General features: G+C 44.5%; 2 protein-coding genes across 2 annotated transcripts; both read left to right on the top strand.

The window, feature by feature from the left end:
* Nucleotides 1-563: 563 nt before the first annotated feature.
* Nucleotides 564-9,326, top strand: taf6l (TAF6-like RNA polymerase II, p300/CBP-associated factor (PCAF)-associated factor). The gene is given in 15 exon segments (XM_034224802.1): nucleotides 564-667; nucleotides 1,333-1,505; nucleotides 2,350-2,432; nucleotides 2,515-2,665; nucleotides 2,755-2,805; nucleotides 3,540-3,634; nucleotides 4,266-4,317; nucleotides 4,320-4,339; nucleotides 4,827-5,047; nucleotides 6,619-6,751; nucleotides 6,835-6,963; nucleotides 7,159-7,652; nucleotides 7,990-8,147; nucleotides 8,150-8,179; nucleotides 8,182-9,326. Coding segments are annotated over 14 exon segments (1,926 nt in total). The 5' UTR covers nucleotides 564-667; nucleotides 1,333-1,354; the 3' UTR covers nucleotides 8,340-9,326.
* A 695-nt stretch (nucleotides 9,327-10,021) lies between these two features.
* Nucleotides 10,022-22,886, top strand: LOC117551806 (potassium channel subfamily K member 1). The gene is given in 5 exon segments (XM_034224860.1): nucleotides 10,022-10,360; nucleotides 13,023-13,183; nucleotides 13,185-13,256; nucleotides 13,258-13,420; nucleotides 21,932-22,886. Coding segments are annotated over 5 exon segments (1,005 nt in total). The 5' UTR covers nucleotides 10,022-10,023; the 3' UTR covers nucleotides 22,204-22,886.
* The last annotated feature ends 390 nt before the right edge of the window (nucleotides 22,887-23,276 follow it).

The following is a 23,276-nucleotide window of genomic DNA, read 5'->3' on the forward strand; positions in this document are numbered from 1 at the left end:
CTGGATCCAGGTTCCAACATCAAGAGGAAGGCCTGGGACCAGAACAGCAAAGACAGAAGCCCAGCTTTTAACATCAGATGCCAGATTCATACAGTTAAAATGCGAGTCTTACTGGCGCTTATATATATATATATATATATATATAATATTCGTGTTCTCATTTGACCCATGTGAGCCCTCAATTCAACAGGATCAGCTGCCTGTCTAACTGCTTTTCAATTAACCAATCTGCAGCTCAGTGCGTTTCAATTCACCAATCACAAGCCTTTAACTCAAGCGCGTCACTAGTATACGGAAGGATGTCAGCACCCAAGCAGAGTCAAGTTACCTATATTAAACCGGATGTTGCACTTAGGTCAAATATATTCAGTTAATTCAAGAAAACGTTTGAAATGCATTACCTCAACGTTGACGCTGTACAACCTCATCCGTAGTAGATTAGGTTATGTGATCCCTATGCGTCACACTCATGCGTCACACTATTCAGAAACCGACGGAATGGGCTCCCCAGGCTTGTCTTATTTTGAAGGGTCTGACGGATGTACATATGTTTTGCTTTCTAACTTTACACTGTTAATGGAGTGGCTAATGTTTACAGTCTGAGGTGTATAGCTACGCTGATGTAAAACGTTCCCTCTTAAGATATTCAGCCGTTCTAGATAAGAAGGTAAAGTATTGTTAAAATACCAAGATTTTGCATGGCGTTTTCTTTATCCGTAGACAGCTAACTTTAGTTATTAGCATCTCGAATGATTGTAGCTAGCTACAGCCGGTACTGTTATGGGCTCCGGCTAGTAACGTGATTGTTGCCTCACTGTATTTTACTCTGATATAACCCAAATGATGCAGTTACAGACATGTACACACCGGACTAGTGTAGTTGTATCGGTGTCACATTAACTTTGACTAATGTTCACAATAGTCACATAAAATAGTTTGTTCCAGCTGATAGATGGAACCCTGATTTCATGTTGTGAGCATGATGTGAAGAGACCCCAACACTTGTGTGCCCATTAAAACATTTGGTGATTTTCAATGTTTGAACTAATATCATTAATACATTACGGGTACATGAAGGGTAAATACCTGCAACAAATCTGTTATGTGCTTTAGTAAATTCGGGACATAGCTTATTCACCAATAACGACTCAATGTTCATAATCTAAATCTAAACTTTTTAACACTAGTTGTAGAAGTGCTTTGTACGGAGGCCCGGAGGTTCCAAAAATACCTGTCGCTCTCCGCTTTTTGTTCGTGTCCAAGGAGATGTAGAGGGCTTATAAACGGCCAACGGTAGCTCTTAACGTTAACGTAGGTGCTGTTTCCTTTCAGTTTCTGAGTGGTCGCCGTGAGCATGGCGGACCGGGAGGAGCGACGCTTCGCCGAGGTTTCTCGGGACTCCGTCAAACTCATGGCCGAGAGTTCAGGCGTGGAGCTCGGCGACGATGTGGCCACACTGCTGGCGGAGGATGTGTGTTACCGGCTGAGGGAGGCGACTCAGGTCGGTGCAGCCCGGGTGCATGGACAGATCACTGCAGCAGTGCAAACATGTGATACCCTACACTAAATGTATCTTTACACGCTATGATTGTAACCAGCCTGTTTATGAAGTATTGACACATATGAACAAATATGTGGGAGAGGTGGGAGAAGTACTTAGATGTTATACTTGAGTAAAAGTAGAAGTACCAGAGTGTAGGAATATTTGTGTACTTACAAGTAAAAGTCCTGCATTCAAATGTTACTCAAGTAAAAGTAAAACAAGTATTGACATTAAAATATAGTGAAAGTAGCGACAGTAAAAGTAGTCGTTGTGCAGATTGGTCCATTTCAGAATAATATATATGATATGTTTTATAATGATTGATCATGAAAGTGTTCTCAAAGCTGGTAAAGGTGCAGCTAGTTTGAATGACTTTGTATACTGCAGGGTAGCTTGTGGATTTACTCCAGGTGGAACTAAAGTCTGATTCAACACTTGATTATATTTCACATCATTCATCCAGATCTGTGAAGTAACTGAAGGTATTACATACATGCAGTGGAGTAAAAGTACACCATTTACCTCTGAACTGTAGAGGAGTACAACGTAGCAAAAAAAGTACAGTACTTGAGTAAATCTATTTAGTTACTTTACACCACTGCTTGACTCAAAATGAGTCTTTTGAGTCGGAAGCAATCATCACATTTATGCTTAAAAGGCTATTCTTGTTTCATACTCTGGAGGTGGATGTTGGGTGGGTTATCACGTACGTGGAGGGAAATATACACACACATATTGACAAATACAGTATGTATCACATCATTGTCTGATATGCAGTGGATGTGTTTTGTGGCCACACAGAGCAGCTCATCAGTTTATGAGACATGCCAAGAGGAGGAAGCTGACGGTGGAGGACTTCAACAGAGCTCTGCGCTGGAGCAACGTGGAGGTGAGGATGCTGTTCACACCACCGTCTGTCTCCAGTAATGTCTACAGGGTCAGTTTTACACGAGTCTCTGTGTGTTCATCAGGCTGTATGTGGCTACGGCGCCCAGGATGCTCTTCCTTTCCGCTCAGCTAAAGAAGGAGAGCTTTTCTTCATCGAGGACCGGGACATCAACCTGGTGGAGCTGGCTCTGGCCACCAACATTCCCAAAGGCTGTGCGGAGACCCTGGTGCGAGGTAAGACCCACAGAACAGATGCTTCTTTGATGCTGAACATCTGGAGGAATGTGCTCCTGGTCAGTTCTCCTGTTCTCTTCTCCTGACAGTAAATGTGTCTTACCTGGATGGGAAAGGAAACCTGGAGCCTCAGGGGACAGGTGAGACTGAGACCCTTTCTTATTAACATGCTCCACACGGTAGGGGATGTTGCCTCTCCTCTCAACACTATAATCACTGTTGGCAGGTGAAAGTCACTTGCTTTGTAGTAATACCAGGTTTCAATCTGAAAATTACACTCTTGTGCCCGATCACGTAAAACAACTGCAACTCAGGATTGGATGATATCGGATATTGCACTCCTGCAATAAAAGAAACACTCACCATTACAGAATAATCATGAATATCCTCGAAGAAGTGACCCATCATGTTAGAGAAGTAAAAGAAAGCGCCTGATTTATAAACATGCAGAGATTAGTACGTCAAAGAGGACAGACTTGTATAATGTGTATGACTTTATAATCAATTCCAGTGTTTTCAGATCCATTTGAGTTTCAAGTCATTTCGGAGGATTATGTGGAATCGAGTGAATCGCAATTATTTTGGACAGGATAATCATGATATGCATTGTTCACATTGCCCCATGCCAAAACGCTAGGTAGTGATATAGAACCCTTTTTGAGGTTGTTAGCCTGGCGTTGATCCGTGAATTGAATGTAAATATATAACATAACGCAAACAAAGAGCTGAGTCACTGGCAGGCTGCAACACACAACATGGAGGGAGGGGTTACATTTGGAGCCTTTTGTAGGTTGATCCCTGTATTACACTCTACCAGTGAACTGAGGGTTTTATTGTGCATCAGGTGTTTGACCTCACTGTTGAATTGTCCCAGTTCCCTCAGCGGTGCAGACTCTATCAGAGGACCTGTTGAAGTACTACCAGCAGATCACACGGGCCATCCTGGGCGAGGACCCCCACCTCATGAAGGTAAAGCTCTGCTGAACACTGATGTAGGGTTGAGCTCAGGGGGGTCAAACGATCGTGGGCCAAAACCAGGCCTCCAGAGGGTCCAATCCGGCCGCATTGTGACTTTCCAAATGTGGAAATTAGAAAGAAGACATTAACTGCAATTTTCACAACTTTATTATATTTTGTCATAGGCAGGGGATACTGAACCTTCTTCCTTAATAGTTCCCCCTTTAGTCTGTATGCTTGTGTGTCAGGATTACTACACAGATGGAAATGAATGTCAAATAATTTCTAGATCTTGACTTTTGACCAATAAAGTAAATGACTATATTGATCAGTTCCAGATACCGGTGACTACATGTTTCTGTGAGACCCTGTGATCTGTGAGTTGTAATGCACATGTGTAAATGATCAACTGAGGCAGATAATTGTAGAATTGTACTTATTTTCTTAATGTTTTGTAAAAATATAGTTCATTAAATGTGAACATTTTTACAATGTACTTTTTGCACTAAAACAAAGGAAAGGAGTTGTTGTTATTTATAGGTTATTATGCCGGCCCACTTGAGATCAAACATGGCTGTATGTGGCCCCTGAACTAAACTGAGTTTGAGGCCCCTGGTCCAGCTAAACATCTCTCCTGTTTCAGGTGGCTCTGCTGGACCTCCAGTCCAACTCCAAGATCGCCGCCCTCCTGCCATACTTGTTTACGTCATCAGTGGGGTAGGTCCATCCCATCAGCTCGTAGGTGATCTCACTGTTATCCGGTTGTTGACTGTGTGTGTGTGTGTGTGTGTGGTGTGTGTGTGTGTGTGTGTGTGTGTGTGGTGTGTGTGTGTGTGGTGTGTGTGTGTGTGTGGTGTGTGTGTGTGTGGTGGTGTGTGTGTGTGTGTGTGTGTGTGTGTGTGTGTGTGTGTGTGTGTGTGTGTGTGTGGTGTGTGTGGGTGTGTGTGTGTGTGTGTGTGGTGTGTGTGTGTGTGTGTGTGTGTGTGTGTGTGTGTTGTGTGTGGTGTGTGTGTGTGTGTGGTGTGTGTGTGTGTGTGTGTGTGTTGTTGTGTGGTGTGGTGTGTGTGTGTTGTGTGTGTGTGTGTGTGGGTGGTGTGTGTGTGTGTGGTGTGTGTGTGTGTGTGTGTGTGTGTGTGTGTGTGTGTGTGTGTGTGGTGTGTGTGTGTGTGTGTGTGTGTGTGTGTGTGTGTGTGTGTGTGTCCAGGTGAAGTCGGTGAGCCACGACCTGGAGCAGCTGAACCGGCTCCTCCACATGGTGAAGAGCCTGGTCCAGAACCCCAACCTGTACCTGGGCTCGTACGTGCGCAGCCTGGTGTCCAGCGTCATGTACTGCATCCTGGAGCCCCTCGCCGCCTCCATCAACCCGCTCAACGACCACTGGACCCTCCGGGACTACGCCGCGCTGCTGCTCAGCCACATCTTCTGGTGAGGGGTCCACCAGGCTGCTGTTCACCATTCAAAGGGCTTCATTTTCATATGCACAGTGGCTACAGGGGAGATATGGCAAACCTGAAGTCCCAGGCTCCTCAAACAAAGCAACATAAATATAAGAAATAAAACAATTAGACTTAACATTTTAAAATAGTGCAAGAAGAAACGGTAGAATAAAATGGCACAGACTATGTTGCTAGACCAGTGTGCAAGTAATGCAGATGAAATAAACAATAGATGTGAAAATAAAAGATAAATAGCCAAATAATGTGGAGAATGTTGTAAGTGACCAATGCAGGAGTCTATCTACATGTAAATAGAATAGGATAAACAATCATCTAAAATGCAATACTGCACAGTGAAATAAAGTACTGTTTTCATTGTTTACAGAGGTTGAAAAGACCACATAAATAACATGCATATAAATGCAGGGGTTAGTACAAAACTCCATAATCATTAGTATTACAGATCACATACTTTACAACACACAGCATGCAGTTTACCATTTATTTTTGGCTTTGTAGTACATTGTTATGGAGATTTCTACTATTTTGTTACCACAAATGATTCAGCACCTCATGGAATCATTTCTAATTGAATAGCTGCACTTCTTGCGGGCCACCTGCACAGATGAGCAAGCTGCACAAACAAATAATGACATTTTGACTATCTAAAGTTGTAAGGGCGAACCTGTTCCCAAACTGTGGCCACATTCAGAGCTGAGTGTGTGTCAGCCAGTGTTGGGCAAGTTACTTCCAAAATGTAATACAGTACATGACTTATTACTGTCTTTTGAAAGTAATAAGTTACATTACAATGTTACTGTCTCTGAAATGTAATGAGTTACACTACTTTAGTTACTTTTGAGTTACTTTACCAAAATCACCGCAAAAGAATGGCTACTAACAACTTGTATTACACGGCTTGGTTGAATACTCGATTCTGATTGTAAATTCTTAACATGTGACACGTTGTTAATCCAGTACAGTCCACTGTCAAGGACTATAATGAAGGTTGCTAAGGAGGATCCAGAAAGAGAAAGGAAAAGAGGTTAAAAGACGTCAGATAAATCACCAGAAGAAGGCAGACAGGAAAGTAAACACTAACAGGACACGGAATGGGCTCTGTAGTGTGTTAGTATATGGGCCGTGTAGCGGGGTAATGTGCAGCGAGGCGGTCCTCATGGGGAAAAGAACACCCGACAGGCGGATCAGGGACCCGACGTGAAGCGGAGGGATCCTGATGAGCCTGAAGGGTAAACACCAGGTTTACTAATCTACCCGCACAGTTTGTCTCTGGTGTCGAAATGTCTCGCTATGTTTGTAAATTCTTAAAAAACAAAACACCATTTAATTTGGGGTTAAAATGTGTTGTAACTGCGTTACTGAGCATTGTGACGGGTAATATATTACCCACATGTCATTAGTAATGCGTTACATTACTTCGTTACAGCAAAAAGTCATACATTATGTAACTCCGTTACTTTTGTAACACCCAACACTGGTGTCAGCCAGTCTGGTGAACGGCCAATCAAAGTCCTTTCTCTGTTAATGTGTTTCCCTCAGGACTCACGGTGACCTGGTGAGCGGTCTGTACCATCAGATCCTCCTGTCCCTGCAGAAGGTTCTGTCGGACCCGGTGCGGCCCCTCTGCTCCCACTACGGGGCCGTGGTGGGGCTCCACGCTCTGGGCTGGAAGGTACGCTCCCTGCTGCCCTCTGGGAACATCAGTCATCTGGTTGTTCTGCATTTACCTGATGGACTCTGTGTGTTTCCTGGCAGGCTGTAGAGAGGGTGCTGTTCCCTCACCTCCCTGCGTACTGGGCCAACCTGCAGGCGGTGCTGGACGATTACTCTGTGTCCAACGCACAGGTCAAAGCCGACGGACACAAGGTGTACGGAGCCATCCTGGTTAGTACCGCAGGGGTCCAGCCCGGCTGGTTGGTTTATCGTCCAATGTACATGTGACATTTTGTACTCTTACTACTCCTAGAGAAATGCTTAAAGTAATGTTTTTCACACCATTGATATTTCAATGTCACAGTCTATAGCAATGTAGCATTACACTGACGCCCATCCCTGAAGAGTTCCCTGTGTGTCCTGCAGGTGGCGGTGGAGCGGCTGCTGAAGATGAAGGCTCTGTCTCTGAGTCAGCCTGCAGAGGGGGGGTCTGGGGGTCCACAGGTCTCTGTGGGGGGTGCCATGGGGTACAGGATGAGCTCCCCTGGCCTCAGCCCCCCCCCAGAGCCTCTGTCAGACGCCGCCTGGGCATCGCCAGCCACCTGCAGGCGGGGGGGGGCCGGTTGCCCCTGGGAGGAGTGGACCCCCGTCCCCCTGCCCGCCATGTACTCCGAGCTGTACTCCTTCTTCGGGGACAGCCTGGCGGTCCGGTTCAGCACGGGGCCCGGGTGGGGCAGCCCCCCCTGCACCCTGTCTCAGCACAGTGACACCAAGAAGGAGCCTGCTGGCCCCGCCTCCAACCCAGACACCACCCGAAAGATGCCCCAGCTGACGGCCAACCTCAACATCAGCCCCAGGCAGGACGGGAGCCCTCGCACCGACCCCCCCCCACCCAGCCTGGCAGCCACCGGACCAGGAAGGTGAGAGAACTAATGACGTGTTTTGGGTCTCCCTCTCCTGTAGTGTGTTCTATAGGTCGATGCATGTAAATGGTCTGCAGAGGCTGAGGTCCCTGAGTCCCTCCAGAGGGAGGTCCTCTCCCTCCTCTAGTCTATTAAATGTAGTTTAATGAATCTGTAAAACTGAATTTGTGTTCGTTTAAAGTGGTTCTGAGAAAGGGATGAAAGACCTTTTTTATTATAAAGATGTATCGGTTTCCTTGACATAAAAGACGAATAAATCACAACAGAAAGAACCATCAGTATTCGTACGTCCCTTTCATGACTGAATGATGCTAACTCTCTTCTCTCTCCTCAGGTCCCTGGCTCGCTCCTCTTCCTCCTCCTCTTCCTCCTCGGTGCAGCGCTCCAGATCCTCCTCGTCCCGTCCCGGCCAGCGTTCAGCCGGTCTGTCCCGAGACGTTTTTCCCCAAAGCTCGCTTCACCCCCCTCCCACAGGACTGCCGGTGTTCACCTTCTGATTGGCGGGCGGCAGATGGGCCGGCGCTGCAGGGCCGCCGCCCCTTCCAGACCAACTTCGCCCCGCCCCCGCCTCTTCCTGCCGTCCCGCCACGTGCCTACGCCCACAAACTGCCCGTCATCGGCAGGGTGGGCAAACCTGTCCGCCGGGGGGCCGGCTCCCATTACTCCCTTCACCTGCCTCTCTAGAGGGGGGGGGGCAGAGATGAGCTGGAGCACTATTCAACACGCCTAGAATCACTTTCTTTTTTTGAAAGGATTCTGTTTTCTCATCAAGATGGAGAACAATGTTTGGCCTGGAGGGTCTCTCCACCAACGTATCCCACCTGACACAAACTGCAGACATTCTCACCACGACATTTTTCCAAACAAATACGTGCATCATTTGAAACATGCTTTAATCACGTAAATGATGAGTGTTTATTGAAGTTTTGATATACTGCAAATCCGGAAAACCCCAAAATGAATAACAACTTTTCCAATGTGACATGAGTCAGCATTTAAATAAAACATTGCAAACACAACAAATATGAAGCACTTCAGGTGGATGATCAGATTAGTGCAAATCGAATTTAAGTATGAAAACGTTATTGTTTATGTCCCATTAACAAGTGGTCCACATTGCTCTGTTTTTAGTTCCCCGCTTTTGTTTATATGTGACCTCAAATTGGTGTATTTCTTAATGAGCGATTAGAAATGATATTATAATATTATTTTGGGAACACGAGATCAATATATATTGTCACTTTTTCAGTTGATATTTGAAACTGTAACTAACAGTTATTCTTATTTTTTGAACCAAAAGTGAAAATGTGCAAAATATGTTTAAATAACAATGATATAAAAAAATGGAGCGAAGAGAAGCTGATCCAGAGATGTTTTGCTGTGTTTAAATAACTCTTTCGGAAAAAACGTTTTTGTTTGTTTGTATTGGTTAATGTCGTCATGTTGTTTGAGCACTAAATCTTGTGAACGTACCCTTCTGCAGCACCACTAGACGTAATGTGCTGAAGCTGGAGCTCAGACCCGAGTCATGAACCCCACAAAGGACAGAGAACAAGCGAGAACAACATGGAGTCATAGTAAGAGTGCCAATTTCTCCCGGAAGCCCTGAAACCTGAAAACATGTATTTATACAGAGCTGTAGTTTTCACAGAATAAACCTTTCTCTTATTCCTCTGAGTCCAATATGCCTTGTCTGTATACAAACAATTAGTTTGGGGCTGGGTGTAAAGTAACTAAGTACATTTACTCACGTACACTATTGAGACACTTGTACTTTTTCAGACTTTTTTATTTTGTTGTTAATTTGTACTTCTACTCCACTACAGTTCAGAGGTACATGGTGTACTTCTACTCCACTACAGTTCAGAGGTACATGGTGTACTTCTACTCCACTACAGTTCAGAGGTACATGGTGTACTTCTACTCCACTACAGTTCAGAGGTACATGGTGTACTTCTACTCCACTGCATGTATTTAATACTTTAGTTACTTCACAGATCTGGATGAATGATGTGAAATATAATCAAGTGTTGAATCAGACTTTAGTTCCACCTGGAGTAAATCCACAAGCTACCCTGCAGTATACAAAGTCATTCAGACTAGCTGCACCTTTACCAGCTTTGAGAACACTTTCATGATCAATCATTATAAAACATATCATATATATTATTCTGAAATGGACCAATCTGCACAACGACTACTTTTACTTTAGTACTGGTACTTGAAGGATATTTTCGATGCTGATACATTGAGTGACATTTTGATTGCAGGACTTCTATTTGTAACAGAGTATTCCTACAGGCTCTCCCTCTCTAAATATTTAAACCTGCTCTCAGTGTCTGGTTTCAGGTCGTAGTCAGAGCCCGTGATGGCCCGGCTCCTCTCCTCTCTGGCCCTGTTCTGCCGGATCCAGGCCTTCCCCTGCCTGCTGCTCTGCTACCTGCTCTTCATCCTGCTGGGGGGTCTGGTGTTCTGGGCGGTGGAGGGGCCGGTGGAGCAGCAGCTGAGGGTGGAGGTGGACGAGCTGCGGCGCTCCTTCTTGCAGGAGAACCCCTGTGTGCGGGGGGGCCGTCTGGTGGAGCTGCTGGACAAAGCTCTCTCGGCTCACCAGAGGGATGTAGCCGTCCTGAAGGCAGACGCTGGGGACAGAGGATATGATTTCACTTCTTCACTTTACTTTGTTATCGTCACCCTGACAACCATGGGTAAATCCAACCTGTAGGAAATGAAAATAGAACCTGCTCATATTTTCATATCTTTCCAAATGTCTAACCCTTCACACAGATTTAAGTCAGTGCACCCGGGGTCCAGCTGATCTTTTGGAATATTTGCTGGTTGCTTTTTGCTTTTCATGCTATAATTGCAGTTCTACACTTGATGGGGTCAATGTGTCCCCAGAGACATGTCATGACTTTTGTATTACCAGCTAGCTTTAACATAACCTCCTTCAGACTATCGCTCCTGATATTCTACCGTTTCTCACCCATTTCATCAACACTTCTCTAACTTCTGGTCACTTTCCAAACAGTCTCAAGGAGGCAAGAGTAAACCCTCTCCTAAAGAAACCCACTCTCAACCCGTCTGATGTTATAAACTACAGGCCTGTCTCTCTCCTCCCGTTCCTGTCTAAAACACTTGAACGCGCTGTCTTTAAACAACTCTCCTGTTATCTCAATCAGAACAACCTTCTGGATCCGCACCAGTCTGGTTTCAAGGCAGGTCACTCCACAGAAACTGCCCTCATTGCTATCACTGAGGAACTGCACACTGCCAAAACTGCATCCCTCTCCTCTGTCATCATCCTGTTGGACCTGTCTGCTGCATTCGACACGGTGAATCATCAGATCCTCCTTCGCACTCTCCAAAAACTTGGAGTTTCAGGCTCTGCACTTTCCCTCATCACCTCATACCTGAAAGACCGTACCTACAGGGTGACTTGGCGAGGGTCTGAGTCCGACCCTTGTCAATTAACTACGGGGGTCCCTCAGGGCTCTGTTCTTGGTCCCCTCCTCTTCTCCCTGTACACAAACTCGCTCGGATCAGTCATTAGCCCGCATGGTCTTTCTTACCACTGCTACGCTGATGACACCCAATTAATTCTGTCCTTTCCCCGCTCAGAGACCCAGGTCGTCGCACGCATCTCTGCTCGTCTAGCTGACATCTCTCAGTGGATGTCTGCTCACCACCTCAAGCTCAACCTTGACAAGACTGAACTGCTTCTCCTTCCGGGAAAAGATTGTCCCACTCTTGACCTAACAATCAACATCGGCACCTCAGTTGTTTCCCTGACTCAGACTGCAAGGAATCTGGGTGTGACCCTAGATAACAACCTGTCCTTCACTGCAAACATCGCTGCTACAACCCGTTGCTGCAGATACACGCTTTACAACATCAGGAAGATACGTCCCCAGCTGACACAGAAAGCGACTCAGGTTCTGGTCCAGGCTCTCGTCATCTCACGCCTAGACTACTGCAACTCCCTCCTGGCTGGTCTACCTGCATGTGCCATCCGACCTCTGCAGCTCATCCAGAATGCAGCGCCTCGTCTGGTCTTCAACCTTCCTAAATTCTCCCACACCACTCCGCTCCTCCGCTCCCTTCACTGGCTTCCGGTAACTGCTAGAATCCACTTCAAGACACTGGTACTTGCTTACCATGCTGCGAATGGATCTGGCCCTTCCTACATCCAGGACATGGTTAAACCGTACACCCCAGCGCGTGCACTACGCTCTGCATCAGCCAAACGACTCGTTGCGCCCTCGCTGCGAGGGGGACCCAAGTTCCCATCGACGAAAACACGTGGGTTTACTATCCTGGCTCCAAGATGGTGGAATGAGCTCCCCATTGACATCAGGACGGCAGATAGCTTGCACATCTTCCGGCGCAAACTGAAAACTCATCTCTTTCGACTCCACTTCGAGCGTTAGAACTATTAACGAAGCACTTTTATACTAATAAAGGACTGGCTTACCTAAAGCCAGTTGAGTAGCACTTGAAATGTTTGGCTCTATGAAACCTGATGTACTTATATGATTCTGTTTTCTTCAAGGTTGTGTCTTCCTGGTCGAATGTACTTATTGTAAGTCGCTTTGGATAAAAGCGTCAGCTAAATGCAATGTAATGTAATGTAACATTCAAAATGTAAAACTCTAACAGTTAAGAAACTGGCATTTACAGGGCACCATTTCTGAACCTTAATGAATATGTGCTACTTGTGATTATCACTGAAGTTGCGTAAAAACCAAAAGTTGGCTCAGTGAAAGAAGGAGAGTTTATTTTGATGAGATAAATAATATTAATGTATCATTTCTAGTGCGGAACGTGTTGTCCTCCGCTGAGCATACTGTCTTCTTTAATGGTAAATGTAATCTTTGCAACTTGGACTGTTGTTTTTTTATGAATTTGGGTAATGGGCCCATTTTGATGGACATTTCTTGACCTTTTTGTGACATTTTTAGTACACAAATAATGTATTCATTCAAAGCTTGAGGTTTCACCCTAACCCTTAGATGGGCACTCAATATTTTGGAAATGTAATTCATTGCTATTTTCTACATTAAACCCATATCACACATGTTTCAATGTTATCACACCCGTATTACAACCATAATACTCTGTTATCACACCGTATTTGACCCATATTACACCCATGTAACAGCAATTATTTATTGCACCCCTGTTACGCACATATGCCTATTACACATTAATACACCCGATCACACCCATGGAACACCATTATTACACCTTTATTAGACATGGACGCAGCCTGTCCAATACATGTTTCCCCAGGACATGAATATCTAATACCTGCTATTTGCTGACCTCCTCACCTTCATCCCTGCCGTCCTCTCCCTCTCTTCCTCTCAGGTTCGGACTCCTACACCCCCACCTCTGATGAAGCCAAGCTCTTCTGTATCTTCTACTGCACCCTGGGGATCCCCCTCACCCTGCTCATCCTCACCCTCCTCTCCCACTTGCTCCTCCCTGTGGTCACCCACGCTCCTGTGCACGTCCTTCAGAGGGTCTGGGGGTCTGTCCTCCAGCCGGGCCGCGGGGGTCCACGCCGGGCTGCTCTCTGTGGGGGTCCTCTGCCTGCTCTTCCCCCCTCCCCGCCCTGCTGGTCTGCATGGTGGAGCCCGCCTGGAGCTTCCTGGACGCTCTCTTCTTCTGCTTCCTCATCCTGAGCACTGTGGGCCAGGGGGGGGACTCTCTGGGGAGGGGCTGGGGCCCGACGGCCAAGGAGACCCTCCAACTCCTCACCACATGTGAGTGCATGTGATCAAATGTCCTTTATAAATGCTTATCTAGCCATTGATGATATCTAATGTTATCATTACTTGATTACACCACACACAGTTGGAAGAAGTCGCTTACTGTCACATGGGTGTGCTTTCAGGTGTTCAGTCCACCTGCTGCGTGCCGGGCTCGTGTGATGGACAAAGAGGGGGATTTGGTTCCAATGTGTTTTGTTGACCGTGTCCACAAAGTCACGCTGTAAAGATTTGTTAGGTTTTCTTGGATCGCACAAAAAAAAGAACTTCAGTATGGAGTGCTTATCGGGAACAAGTCACAAGGAACAACCAAACGTAGCTTCTTGCTGACTCAATTTAGTGTCACACAATACAATTATACAATTCATTTGTTTTTATTATGTTAATATCACAATGGTGCTTACAGTATATTAGAGATTAGTTGTGATATATTGTATCAATTCACAGCATTACCCTCCACAGAGTGTTTGAGCCTCTTTCAGCTCCTTGTTCTGGTGGTGCACTTATTCGCCTGCTTCCAGCAGTAGCAGGAAGCAGTTCTCAGTAGAGAACTCTGACCAACTGATTAACCTTTTGTAAAGCTGCTCAGTAACAATAAGCAGTGATCATTTGCCAAAAAACACTAAAACAAAAAAAGAAATGCAGCTTTGAAGCTAACAAAAGATCAGTGCTAAAACTTTTAATAACAGTTAGCCGTCATGTTAGCATATATGGAAGGAAGGTAACACTGAAAATCAAAAAGTGGAATGGATTACATGACACCTTCTTTCAGGCCTGCAGAGACCTCCAGTCCATATTCCCCCAAATTATTTGTTCCACTCTTCACCAATGGATTTGATATTGTAACCCTAAAAATGCATGTAGTTTGCAAAACAAATTCATTATAAATATGGCTATTTTCTGATTAAAACTGTCATTTCTGATCCTTGAAATATCAGACATGGACTCAGCATCCTCAACAACTGATGCTAACTGTGCAAACAGCCCAACATATGCAGGTTAGCATCCAGCAGTTTCTGTGCTGGGGACCCTGCTATACATCTCTAACATAAAGCTCTGGGTACTAAAGTAACGTGTTATAGCAGAAAGTTTAATACAGCGTATTTCTGGTATATTCATTTTTATGTCACCTGATATATAGGATGTGTGTTAAACTTGAATATTCCTAAAATGATGTCCCATTTTAAGTAGAAGTAGATTAGCGCAAATGGTCTTTTCTTCCACTTTTGTGTTATAATTAGGGCCGGGACTCGATTAAAAAAATTAATCTAATTAATTAGAGGCTTTGTAATTAATTAATCGAAATTAATCGCATTTTTAATCACATATAAATATTTGACCTGAGAACAGTGAGAAGCAATTTTTTTCTTTCAGCATGGATTTTAGTATACCATAGGCGCATTCACACCGCAGTACTTTTCCCCACAAAGGTTCATGAGAACTCTTTGAACCTGGGGGTGGATTAGGCAAATGAAGCCGCTGACGTCACTTCTGCTTCTTCTTCTGCTTTGGGTTTACTGGCAGGCCGCAAACCATTTCACGGCGTATACTGCCACCCAAAGTCCCCGGAGTTGGGGGACTGGCTTCAGTAGAAGCTGCTGGGAGTCCCAGCAGCTTCCGAGTAAATCGCCAGAACGCCAGACACCCTCCTCATCTCCACCGCTCCCATGTTTATTTTGTGTTGCCATAAGTTAGTCTCTCTGCGTTTCTGCGCCGGGCTAATGCTAATAATGCTAATGCGAGGAGAATCAAATGGCGGCTTCACAAACTTTTTGGGAGTTTTACGGGGCTTGGTATTGCAATCCGCCCAGCCAATCAGAAATATAGCTCTTTTCTCACAAGAGAGCCGTACGAAAGTCCACTGCTCTCTAGCAGCTCTCTGCTCTCTAGCAGGGACTTTCGTGGGGGGTAAAAAGGTTCTCATGATACAATTTTAGTACCCGGTTCTTTTTGGTGTGAACGCGATAAAAGAGGCTAACGTCCACGCTAGCTGCTATATGTTTTTGCATTGAGGTGATACTTGAGGCTGATGTGCTGCGTGATGATATGCGAATTCCTTTTTGCATAATTTGCACACAACCGTGCTCTTATCGACGCTTCCATCCGTACCGTCCGTTTTTTAAAACAACATTTCCCACTGTTGTTCTTCACTGTGGTTTGTTGTTGTCTGAAGTCATGAACTTAGTTGGTGCTCCAGTATAATCGGTACGCCTGAAACTCATCCAGTGAGAAACGTTCCGCGGTGCAAAAATAAGTGCGATTAAAATGCGTTAATTTTTTTAACGCGTTAATTTTTGTGTAATTAATTCATCTTAATTAACGCGTTAAAGTCCCGGCCCTAGTTATAATCAAAAGGTGGTTTTTTAGCTATTTGTGAGTAGGTACAACCTGTGATTTCTGCCTTGAGTAAAATGATTACCCGTTAAGTATTTTTCAGAAAGTCAGTAGAAGAGGCCCATGAGTCTCTTTGCTAATTATCAATGGTCTTTGCAATTAACAGCAGATGTACCCATGTTAAGTGAATTGGTAGAGGTCAGAGGAACTCCAAGAGAGGGGCTTCTCAGATATAATACAGTTAAAGTCTTGTTGATTAGTGGTTCATATCCAGCATGTATTAGCATTTGCAGACGTTAGTTAATTGGATAATTCATATCCTGCAAGACTCCTAGAGAGGCCATGAGACGATTGAGTCACACAGTTAGAGTTCTGAATTATCAATAGATGTATTCCTGTTAGTAGAGCTCGACCTTCGAGGTTAGAGGAAGTTCGGAGAAGGCCTTGCTTAGGATATAAGAACATTTAACCTTTGTTAGTTAACTAATCCTAAGGATGTCATGAGACGCAGAGAGAGAAACATGTCACATTTGTGTGGTAGGCTGCAGGATAACATATGTGGTGTTCATGTTGCAGTGGCCGATACATGCTGTGTGATTACTGATCAACTGTACCTGTGTTTGTGTTTTATTTTGATTCCTCTCTGTTTTATTCTTTCATTTTGTGAGTGCTAAATTGCCACAACATTTTGGAGTGGTTGGCTTAAACATATGGTGTGGCTTAATTACTCTGTATGAGTAGGAGCAGTTTGCATGGCAGGAGACATCCTTATTTAGACACCGCGTCAAGCATCTGGAAGGCTACATGTCTAAGATGTGTGTGCGTTAAAGATGTTTAAGGGGATGTGTGTGCGTTCTGTCAAAGAGTCCTGGGGCCTATACTATGAAGCTGGTTCAACCTAACCTGGATATGTTTGAGTTAGCCGGTTGGCCTATTCCAAAACATACGCGCTCTCGCTAAACTGTACTACGACGCGGGTTATCAAGTGGATTGCTCAAGCCAGCCGTTTCCTATCTAGTTAGGTGCGCGTTCACATGAAAGGGGTGGTATCTGGAGCATTCGACCAATCACAAACATGGAGAAGCATACTGACAGCGCAGCGTCATACTTCCTGAATGAAAAGTCAACTATAATATTAGACATCATGGCCGTATCTACCATTGAGGTCACCGAGGTCCGGACCTCGGTAATATTTTCCGAGCTGTGTATTTAACAAAACTTGTGAAATAATTGCACTAAACGGGGTTCTTTGTAGTACTTCCATTTACTGACCATGGGGGCGCTGCATAACTACGTAGCCTCGATTAAAACAAACAGAAGAAGAAGACATGTATCAACAAACCTCCGCAGCCCTGTATCGGAGCAGCGGAGGAGTGATGAGGTATCTAGAGATCTGAGTCCAGAGGAGGAGTGATGAGGTATCTAGAGATCTGAGTCCAGAGGAGGAGTGATGAGGTATCTAGAGATCTGAGTCCAGAGGAGGAGAGATGAGGTATCTAGAGATCTGAGTCCAGAGGAGGAGTGATGAGGTATCTAGAGATCTGAGTCCAGAGGAGGAGTGATGAGGTATCTAGAGATCTGAGTCCAGAGGAGGAGAGATGAGGTATCTAGAGATCTGAGTCCAGAGGAGGAGTGATGAGGTATCTAGAGATCTGAGTCCAGAGGAGGAGTGATGAGGTATCTAGAGCGATCGAGTCCGAGGAGGAGTGATGAGGTATCTAGAGATCTGAGTCCAGAGGAGGAGATGAGAGGGATTATCTAGAGATCTGAGTCCAGAGGAGGAGTGATGAGGTATCTAGAGATCTGAGTCCAGAGGAGGAGTGATGAGGTATCTAGAGATCTGAGTCCAGAGGAGGAGTGATGAGGTATCTAGAGATCTGAGTCCAGAGGAGGAGTGATGAGGTATCTAGAGATCTGAGTCCAGAGAGGAGTGATGAGGTATCTAGAGATCTGAGTCCAGAGGAGGAGAGTGATGAGGTATCTAGAGATCTGAGTCCAGAGGAGGAGAGATGAGGTATCTAGAGATCTGAGTCCAGAGGAGGAGTGATGAGGTATCTAGAGATCTGAGTCCAGAGGAGGAGTGATGAGGTATCTAGAGATCTGAGTCCAGAGGAGGAGAGAGGAAGGTATCTAGAGATCTGAGTCCAGAGGAGGAGTGATGAGGTATCTAGAGATCTGAGTCCAGAGGAGGATATGAGGTATCTAGAGATCTGAGTCCAGAGGAGGAGTGATGAGGTATCTAGAGATCTGAGTCCAGAGAGGAGATGAGGTATCTAGAGATCTGAGTGCAGAGGAGGAGTGATGAGGTATCTAGAGATCTGAGTCCAGAGGAGGAGAGATGAGGTATCTAGAGATCTGAGTCCAGAGGAGGAGTGATGAGGTATCTAGAGATCTGAGTCCAGAGGAGGAGTGATGAGGTATCTAGAGATCTGAGTCCAGAGGAGGAGTGATGAGGTATCTAGAGATCTGAGTCCAGAGGAGGGAGTGGAGGCTAGGAGATCTGAGTCCAGGAGAGGGATGATGAGGTATCTAGAGATCTGAGTCCAGAGGAGGGAGTGATGAGGTATCTAGAGATCTGAGTCCAGAGGCAGGTACGGTGAATGATGGTATCTAAGGAGGATCTGAGTCCAGAGGAGGAGTGGATGAGGTATCTAGAGATCTGAAGTCCCAGAGGAGGAGGAGTGATGAGGTATCCTAGAGATCTGAGTCCAGAGGAGGAGTGATGAGGTATCTAGAGATCTGAGTCCAGAGGGCTGCTTGGGTTTCTGTTCCTCCGGAACATCATATGAGGCAGCAGATCCTGTGCCCCGCTGTACGTTAGTCCAGTGGACGGTCCGACAACATGGCACACTACTTATATTGCTGCTATAGGCTATACTTTGGTTTAAATTGCGTGAATAAACTAGCATAGAGAGCTAAAGTTAATTACATTCATCCAATGTCAAAAGGATTACCTTTTAACAAACGTTTGTAATGGTTTTCTATAACAATAGTGTTCATTTACAATAGGCATCATTTTAAAACATACATCTATTGCAGTTATGATGTCATAACATACAATTGTATAAAACACATTTTTCTTACATCTTTGTTCTCTTTTGAGAATCAAACAAAACAGATTTAAATAAAAAAAGAATGCAAACAAACAAGTGAAATGAACTAAATTGCTGAATTGCTTTTTAATTCACTGGCAGGAGCGACAAGTGAGGAGGAGCAAAAAGTGAACAACGAGGGAGAGATTGAACAAAGAGAAAGAGTAGAGGACAGAGAGAGTAATGAACAGGAAGAATGCATTGAATGCTTTGAAAGGTGCCCTAAAATAAAGTGTATTATTGATCTTATATCTGTGCCTCTATTACGTTACATTTCATTTCTATCACACTATTAATGTTCCTTATTTTAGACTAGGTTCATCCTGGTGTCAATAGGGAAGATCTGCACTGTTCTCTACATAACATGTTCAGCAGGTATTTCTCCTGCCGGATTTGGAACCCCCCCTATATCTTTCTCCAGGATAGTCACAACTTCACCAAAATCACACTAGTGCTTGCTGTCCCCCTCTAGTTTGTGCTCACCAAAGCATTTCACTCTGGGCCCTGCAGGTGAAAAACTAAAGAGGGGCTTCAAAATCCGGCAGATCAGGTGTTGGTGCTGCCGGATTTGGAAGCCCCTCTTTAGTTTTTTTCAAACGTTGAAAATACAACATGAGCGAAATAACAGTGACTTTTTCAGATTCCTTCAGGTACGCCACCACATAAACAGTTCTATGCTAGAGAACCAGAGGGCGTTCGAAAACAACTTACTGAAAGTATTTATTGGTGCATATGGTACAGATTCAGGGCTCAAAGTGATATCAAGAATATATAAGGGACTCCAGGAGATTAAAAAAACAAGTACCATATACATAAAACTAAAATGGGAAAGGGAAACTAACAGTTGTATTCCAGAGGAAATCTGGACCAACTATTGTGAATTCCAATGGAGAATAACAAGCTCCTCCTCATGGAGAGCGTTCGCCTGGAAGAGTCTCACTAGATTCTTTATCACGCCCGCTCAGCAGTCTCACCTTGCTGGTTCTTCCAGCTGCTGGAGAAATTGTGGCTCCCAGGAAGCAAACCATTACCACGTGCTCTGGGATTGCCCAGTAGTAAATACCTTTTGGCATAAGGTTTATAAAGAAATTGTCATCATATTTGGAAAAAACATTTATTTTAATTGGGATGAACTCCTCTTTGGTTTCCTGCACTCAACATCCACAAATATTAAAACAAAATACTTGTTTGGGATGTTGAGTGTAGCCGCCAGGAAAGCAATCACAAAGAATTGGCTCAAACCAAACAGCCCATCTATAGATGATTGGTACGATAGCATTTACGAAATCTTTGTAATGGAAAGAATAACCTTCTCTTTGAGGCTCCAGGAACATAGATTGGAGGACATTTGGGAGAGAAATGGAAAAGTGTATATTACCCCGATATGCAGTGGCGGTTTTTAGACCAATTTGATTGGGGGGGGGCCAGTTATTTTCTGAGTGGTGGCACAATAAATGCAGGACGAAAAAGAGAACTAGACAGTATGAAGTAATAATGCGCATAAGAAAACAATGCAATACAGTTATTGGTATTTGTTTCAGTACACTTATTATTTCAGGATAGATCTTATAGTTATTACTGTTAGCTTCAGCTTAAGTTATAGACAGTGCAATGTTTGCACTAACACCATATTTATATAAAAATAAAGGCAATGAACAGTTACATCTCTACTTTACATAAGGGTGTCTGCACAATCTCACATTACCAGCAACAAAATCCTGCGGTTTTTGGCAACCGAGGTACCAGAAAATATACATTTAAAAAAAAAACTAAAAAAAACTTTCATTGTTAGGGGGGCCACAGGGGGTCAGAGGTCAGTGTTATTTATTTAAGGATCTATACTGTCAATGTTTTATATTGTAAAGAAAACACCTTATTGTGTGCTTATTGTTGTTGTCTTGTCAAGAAAAAGAAAGAAAGACGGACCACTAGGGTTGGGAACCGAAACTCGGTTCCAGATGAGAACCGATAAGAAAATGCCGGGTACCGGGTACCCATACAAAATACACAATTTCGGTTCTGCTTAACGGTTCCTAAACGCGGTAGACCCTGTATTCCAGCGGGTCCGTCTGCACCGCGGTGCTGCGGTGACCCGGTGGAATACAGGGCGGACCTGGAGAATCACAGAACGGCAGGTCGTCAGCGGGCCGTTGACGGCCGGCTCGGTACGCTGACGGCCGGCACCGCCCTTCATTTTTTTAAACGGCATCATATAAATTGCGCTGACAGGCGACAGAGGTCCACAGTTGCCCCGCAGCGATGCTCCCCCGCCCACCCGTAGACATTTCACGAGCTCAGTCACTTCATAACACCAAAGATAGGTCGCGGTAAACACTCTGAAGTGAGGCTCCACTACACTAAAAAAGAAAAAGCACAGTGTAATGCCTGTTAATAGCTTGCCACAGGCATAGCTCAGTTAAAATAAAGCACAGCTATTGTGCAATACATTTGTATTGCATGTATATTTTTTAGTAACAATTTCAGTTAAAGCTTTTAAGAATAAATATATTGTTGTTATCTAAACGTTTGACCTCTTTATTTTACAATTTTGGAATCGAAACGGGGAATCGATAAGAACCGGAATCCATAAGCAGAACCGGAATCGAAATCGGAATCGATAAATGTCAAACGATACCCCATCCCTACGGACCACTCTGTACAACTATTTAACTACATATGTTTATGTATACTGAAGTTGAAATGTGATCCAAATTTATTTTTTTTAAATGTAAAAAAACAAAAAAAAACAGATTATTGTTTAACCTTTATTCTGGTGTTTCAAATTCCTTCTTTTATAATATGATCAGCTCATCAAGGGACGCGCGGAGCAGAGGTGAACCTTCCCACCACCGCCATTGTGTGGTGCTCCAACAGTACTCAACATTTACGGGTTCACAATCTGGCAATTAGGCTATTAATAACAAGTATTTTATTATCCCCTCTTGAAGGAAATGATATTATATATATATTTTTTCCCCCCACTCTGTTGTCTTTGTCACACATTTGATACGTATGCACATGCGTTTCTGGTTGAGAGACGCAGAGTAATGGGTTGTCATGTGTTCTGGTCTGTCCACAGGCTACCTGCTGGGGGGCCTGGTGGTGATCATTACTCTGAAGGACACGCTCCTGCAGGTTCCCCGGGTCTGTGCGGTGATTAGGCTCTTCTCTGGGCCCCAGTATGCAGAGCTGGAAGGACTCCATCTCAGTGAGCTGACCCTGAGCGAGGAGCTCTGTGAGGAGGAGGAGGAGGAGGAGGAGGCGGCTCAGTACTCCCAGTCCATCTGCACCGTCTCCTCCACCCCTCTGGAGCTGATGAGCCCGCCTGCTGTCACACAGAAAGAGCCCTGAGACCACCTGACCTCCACAGCTGGACACCCCCCCCCTCCCCCAACCCCAGCCTGTGACAAAGAGCTGTTTTGTAAGTCAAAATGGTTTCATGTTTTGCTGTTCTCTGCCTTTGAAATGACTCGATGCTGCATTACTGTATTGTTTTTGGCCACAACAAAACAAACTGAAAATTAAACATTAACATATAATAACATGATATGCATGAAAGTGAACATGCTGAATGATTTATCAAACATGTACACATACACACAGCACATGGTCATTCATTTGTACTGGGTTCTGTGTCCATACAAGTCAAATCAAACTTTATTTATACAGCACTTTTCATACACAAAGGTAACTCAAAGTGCTTCACAAACCAAACTCATAGACAATTTACAAACCATACTATCTCCCCCTTCCCAGGTTATAACCAGAGTATAGCTTTGTGATGAAAAAGAACACTGAATACCAACACAGGACTGAATAACATAGGAATAGAACAAACAAAGAATAATAAAAAGAATAAAATGCAATTCAGTTAAGCTAAATTAAAAAGGTGGGTCTTGAGTTTGTCAAATATGTATTCTCTTCTAGCTCTTGGTTGGGTCTCGTGCAAATGATATGTGTGTTGTGTGTTATTAGCGTGTGTGTCTGCAGTTGGGTGCTGACCTGGGGCCTCATGTATAACGCCGTGCGTAGGATTCACGTGGGAAGGTTGCTTACGTAGTAGAAATCCAAAAAATAGGTACAGAAATTTCCCGCCACTTCCCGATTCACCAAACATTGCGCACCGGCGAGGAAAGTGCGTACGGCACTTCCTACGCCGGTTTCCCTTTATAAATCACAACCGACTCGAAATGCGGTGCAGCTTTTGCGGGCTTCACGTAACGCCCATATTTGCCTATAAATAGTCAAAGAAACGCCCATTCAATCATTCTGACTGACTTTATGAAGAAGATCGCAGGAAATGACGACAGAACAGCTAAAAAAGACATCTCACACAGTGGTTGCGTTCCGATAATCCAAAAATCAGCTCCTAAATTCTAACCCTATCTCCTATTCCTTGACCTCTGAGTGAAAGGTCACGGGGT

The sequence above is a fragment of the Gymnodraco acuticeps genome, unplaced genomic scaffold, assembly GCF_902827175.1.
Source record: "Gymnodraco acuticeps unplaced genomic scaffold, fGymAcu1.1, whole genome shotgun sequence".
NCBI classification, from domain to species: domain Eukaryota; kingdom Metazoa; phylum Chordata; class Actinopteri; order Perciformes; family Bathydraconidae; genus Gymnodraco; species Gymnodraco acuticeps.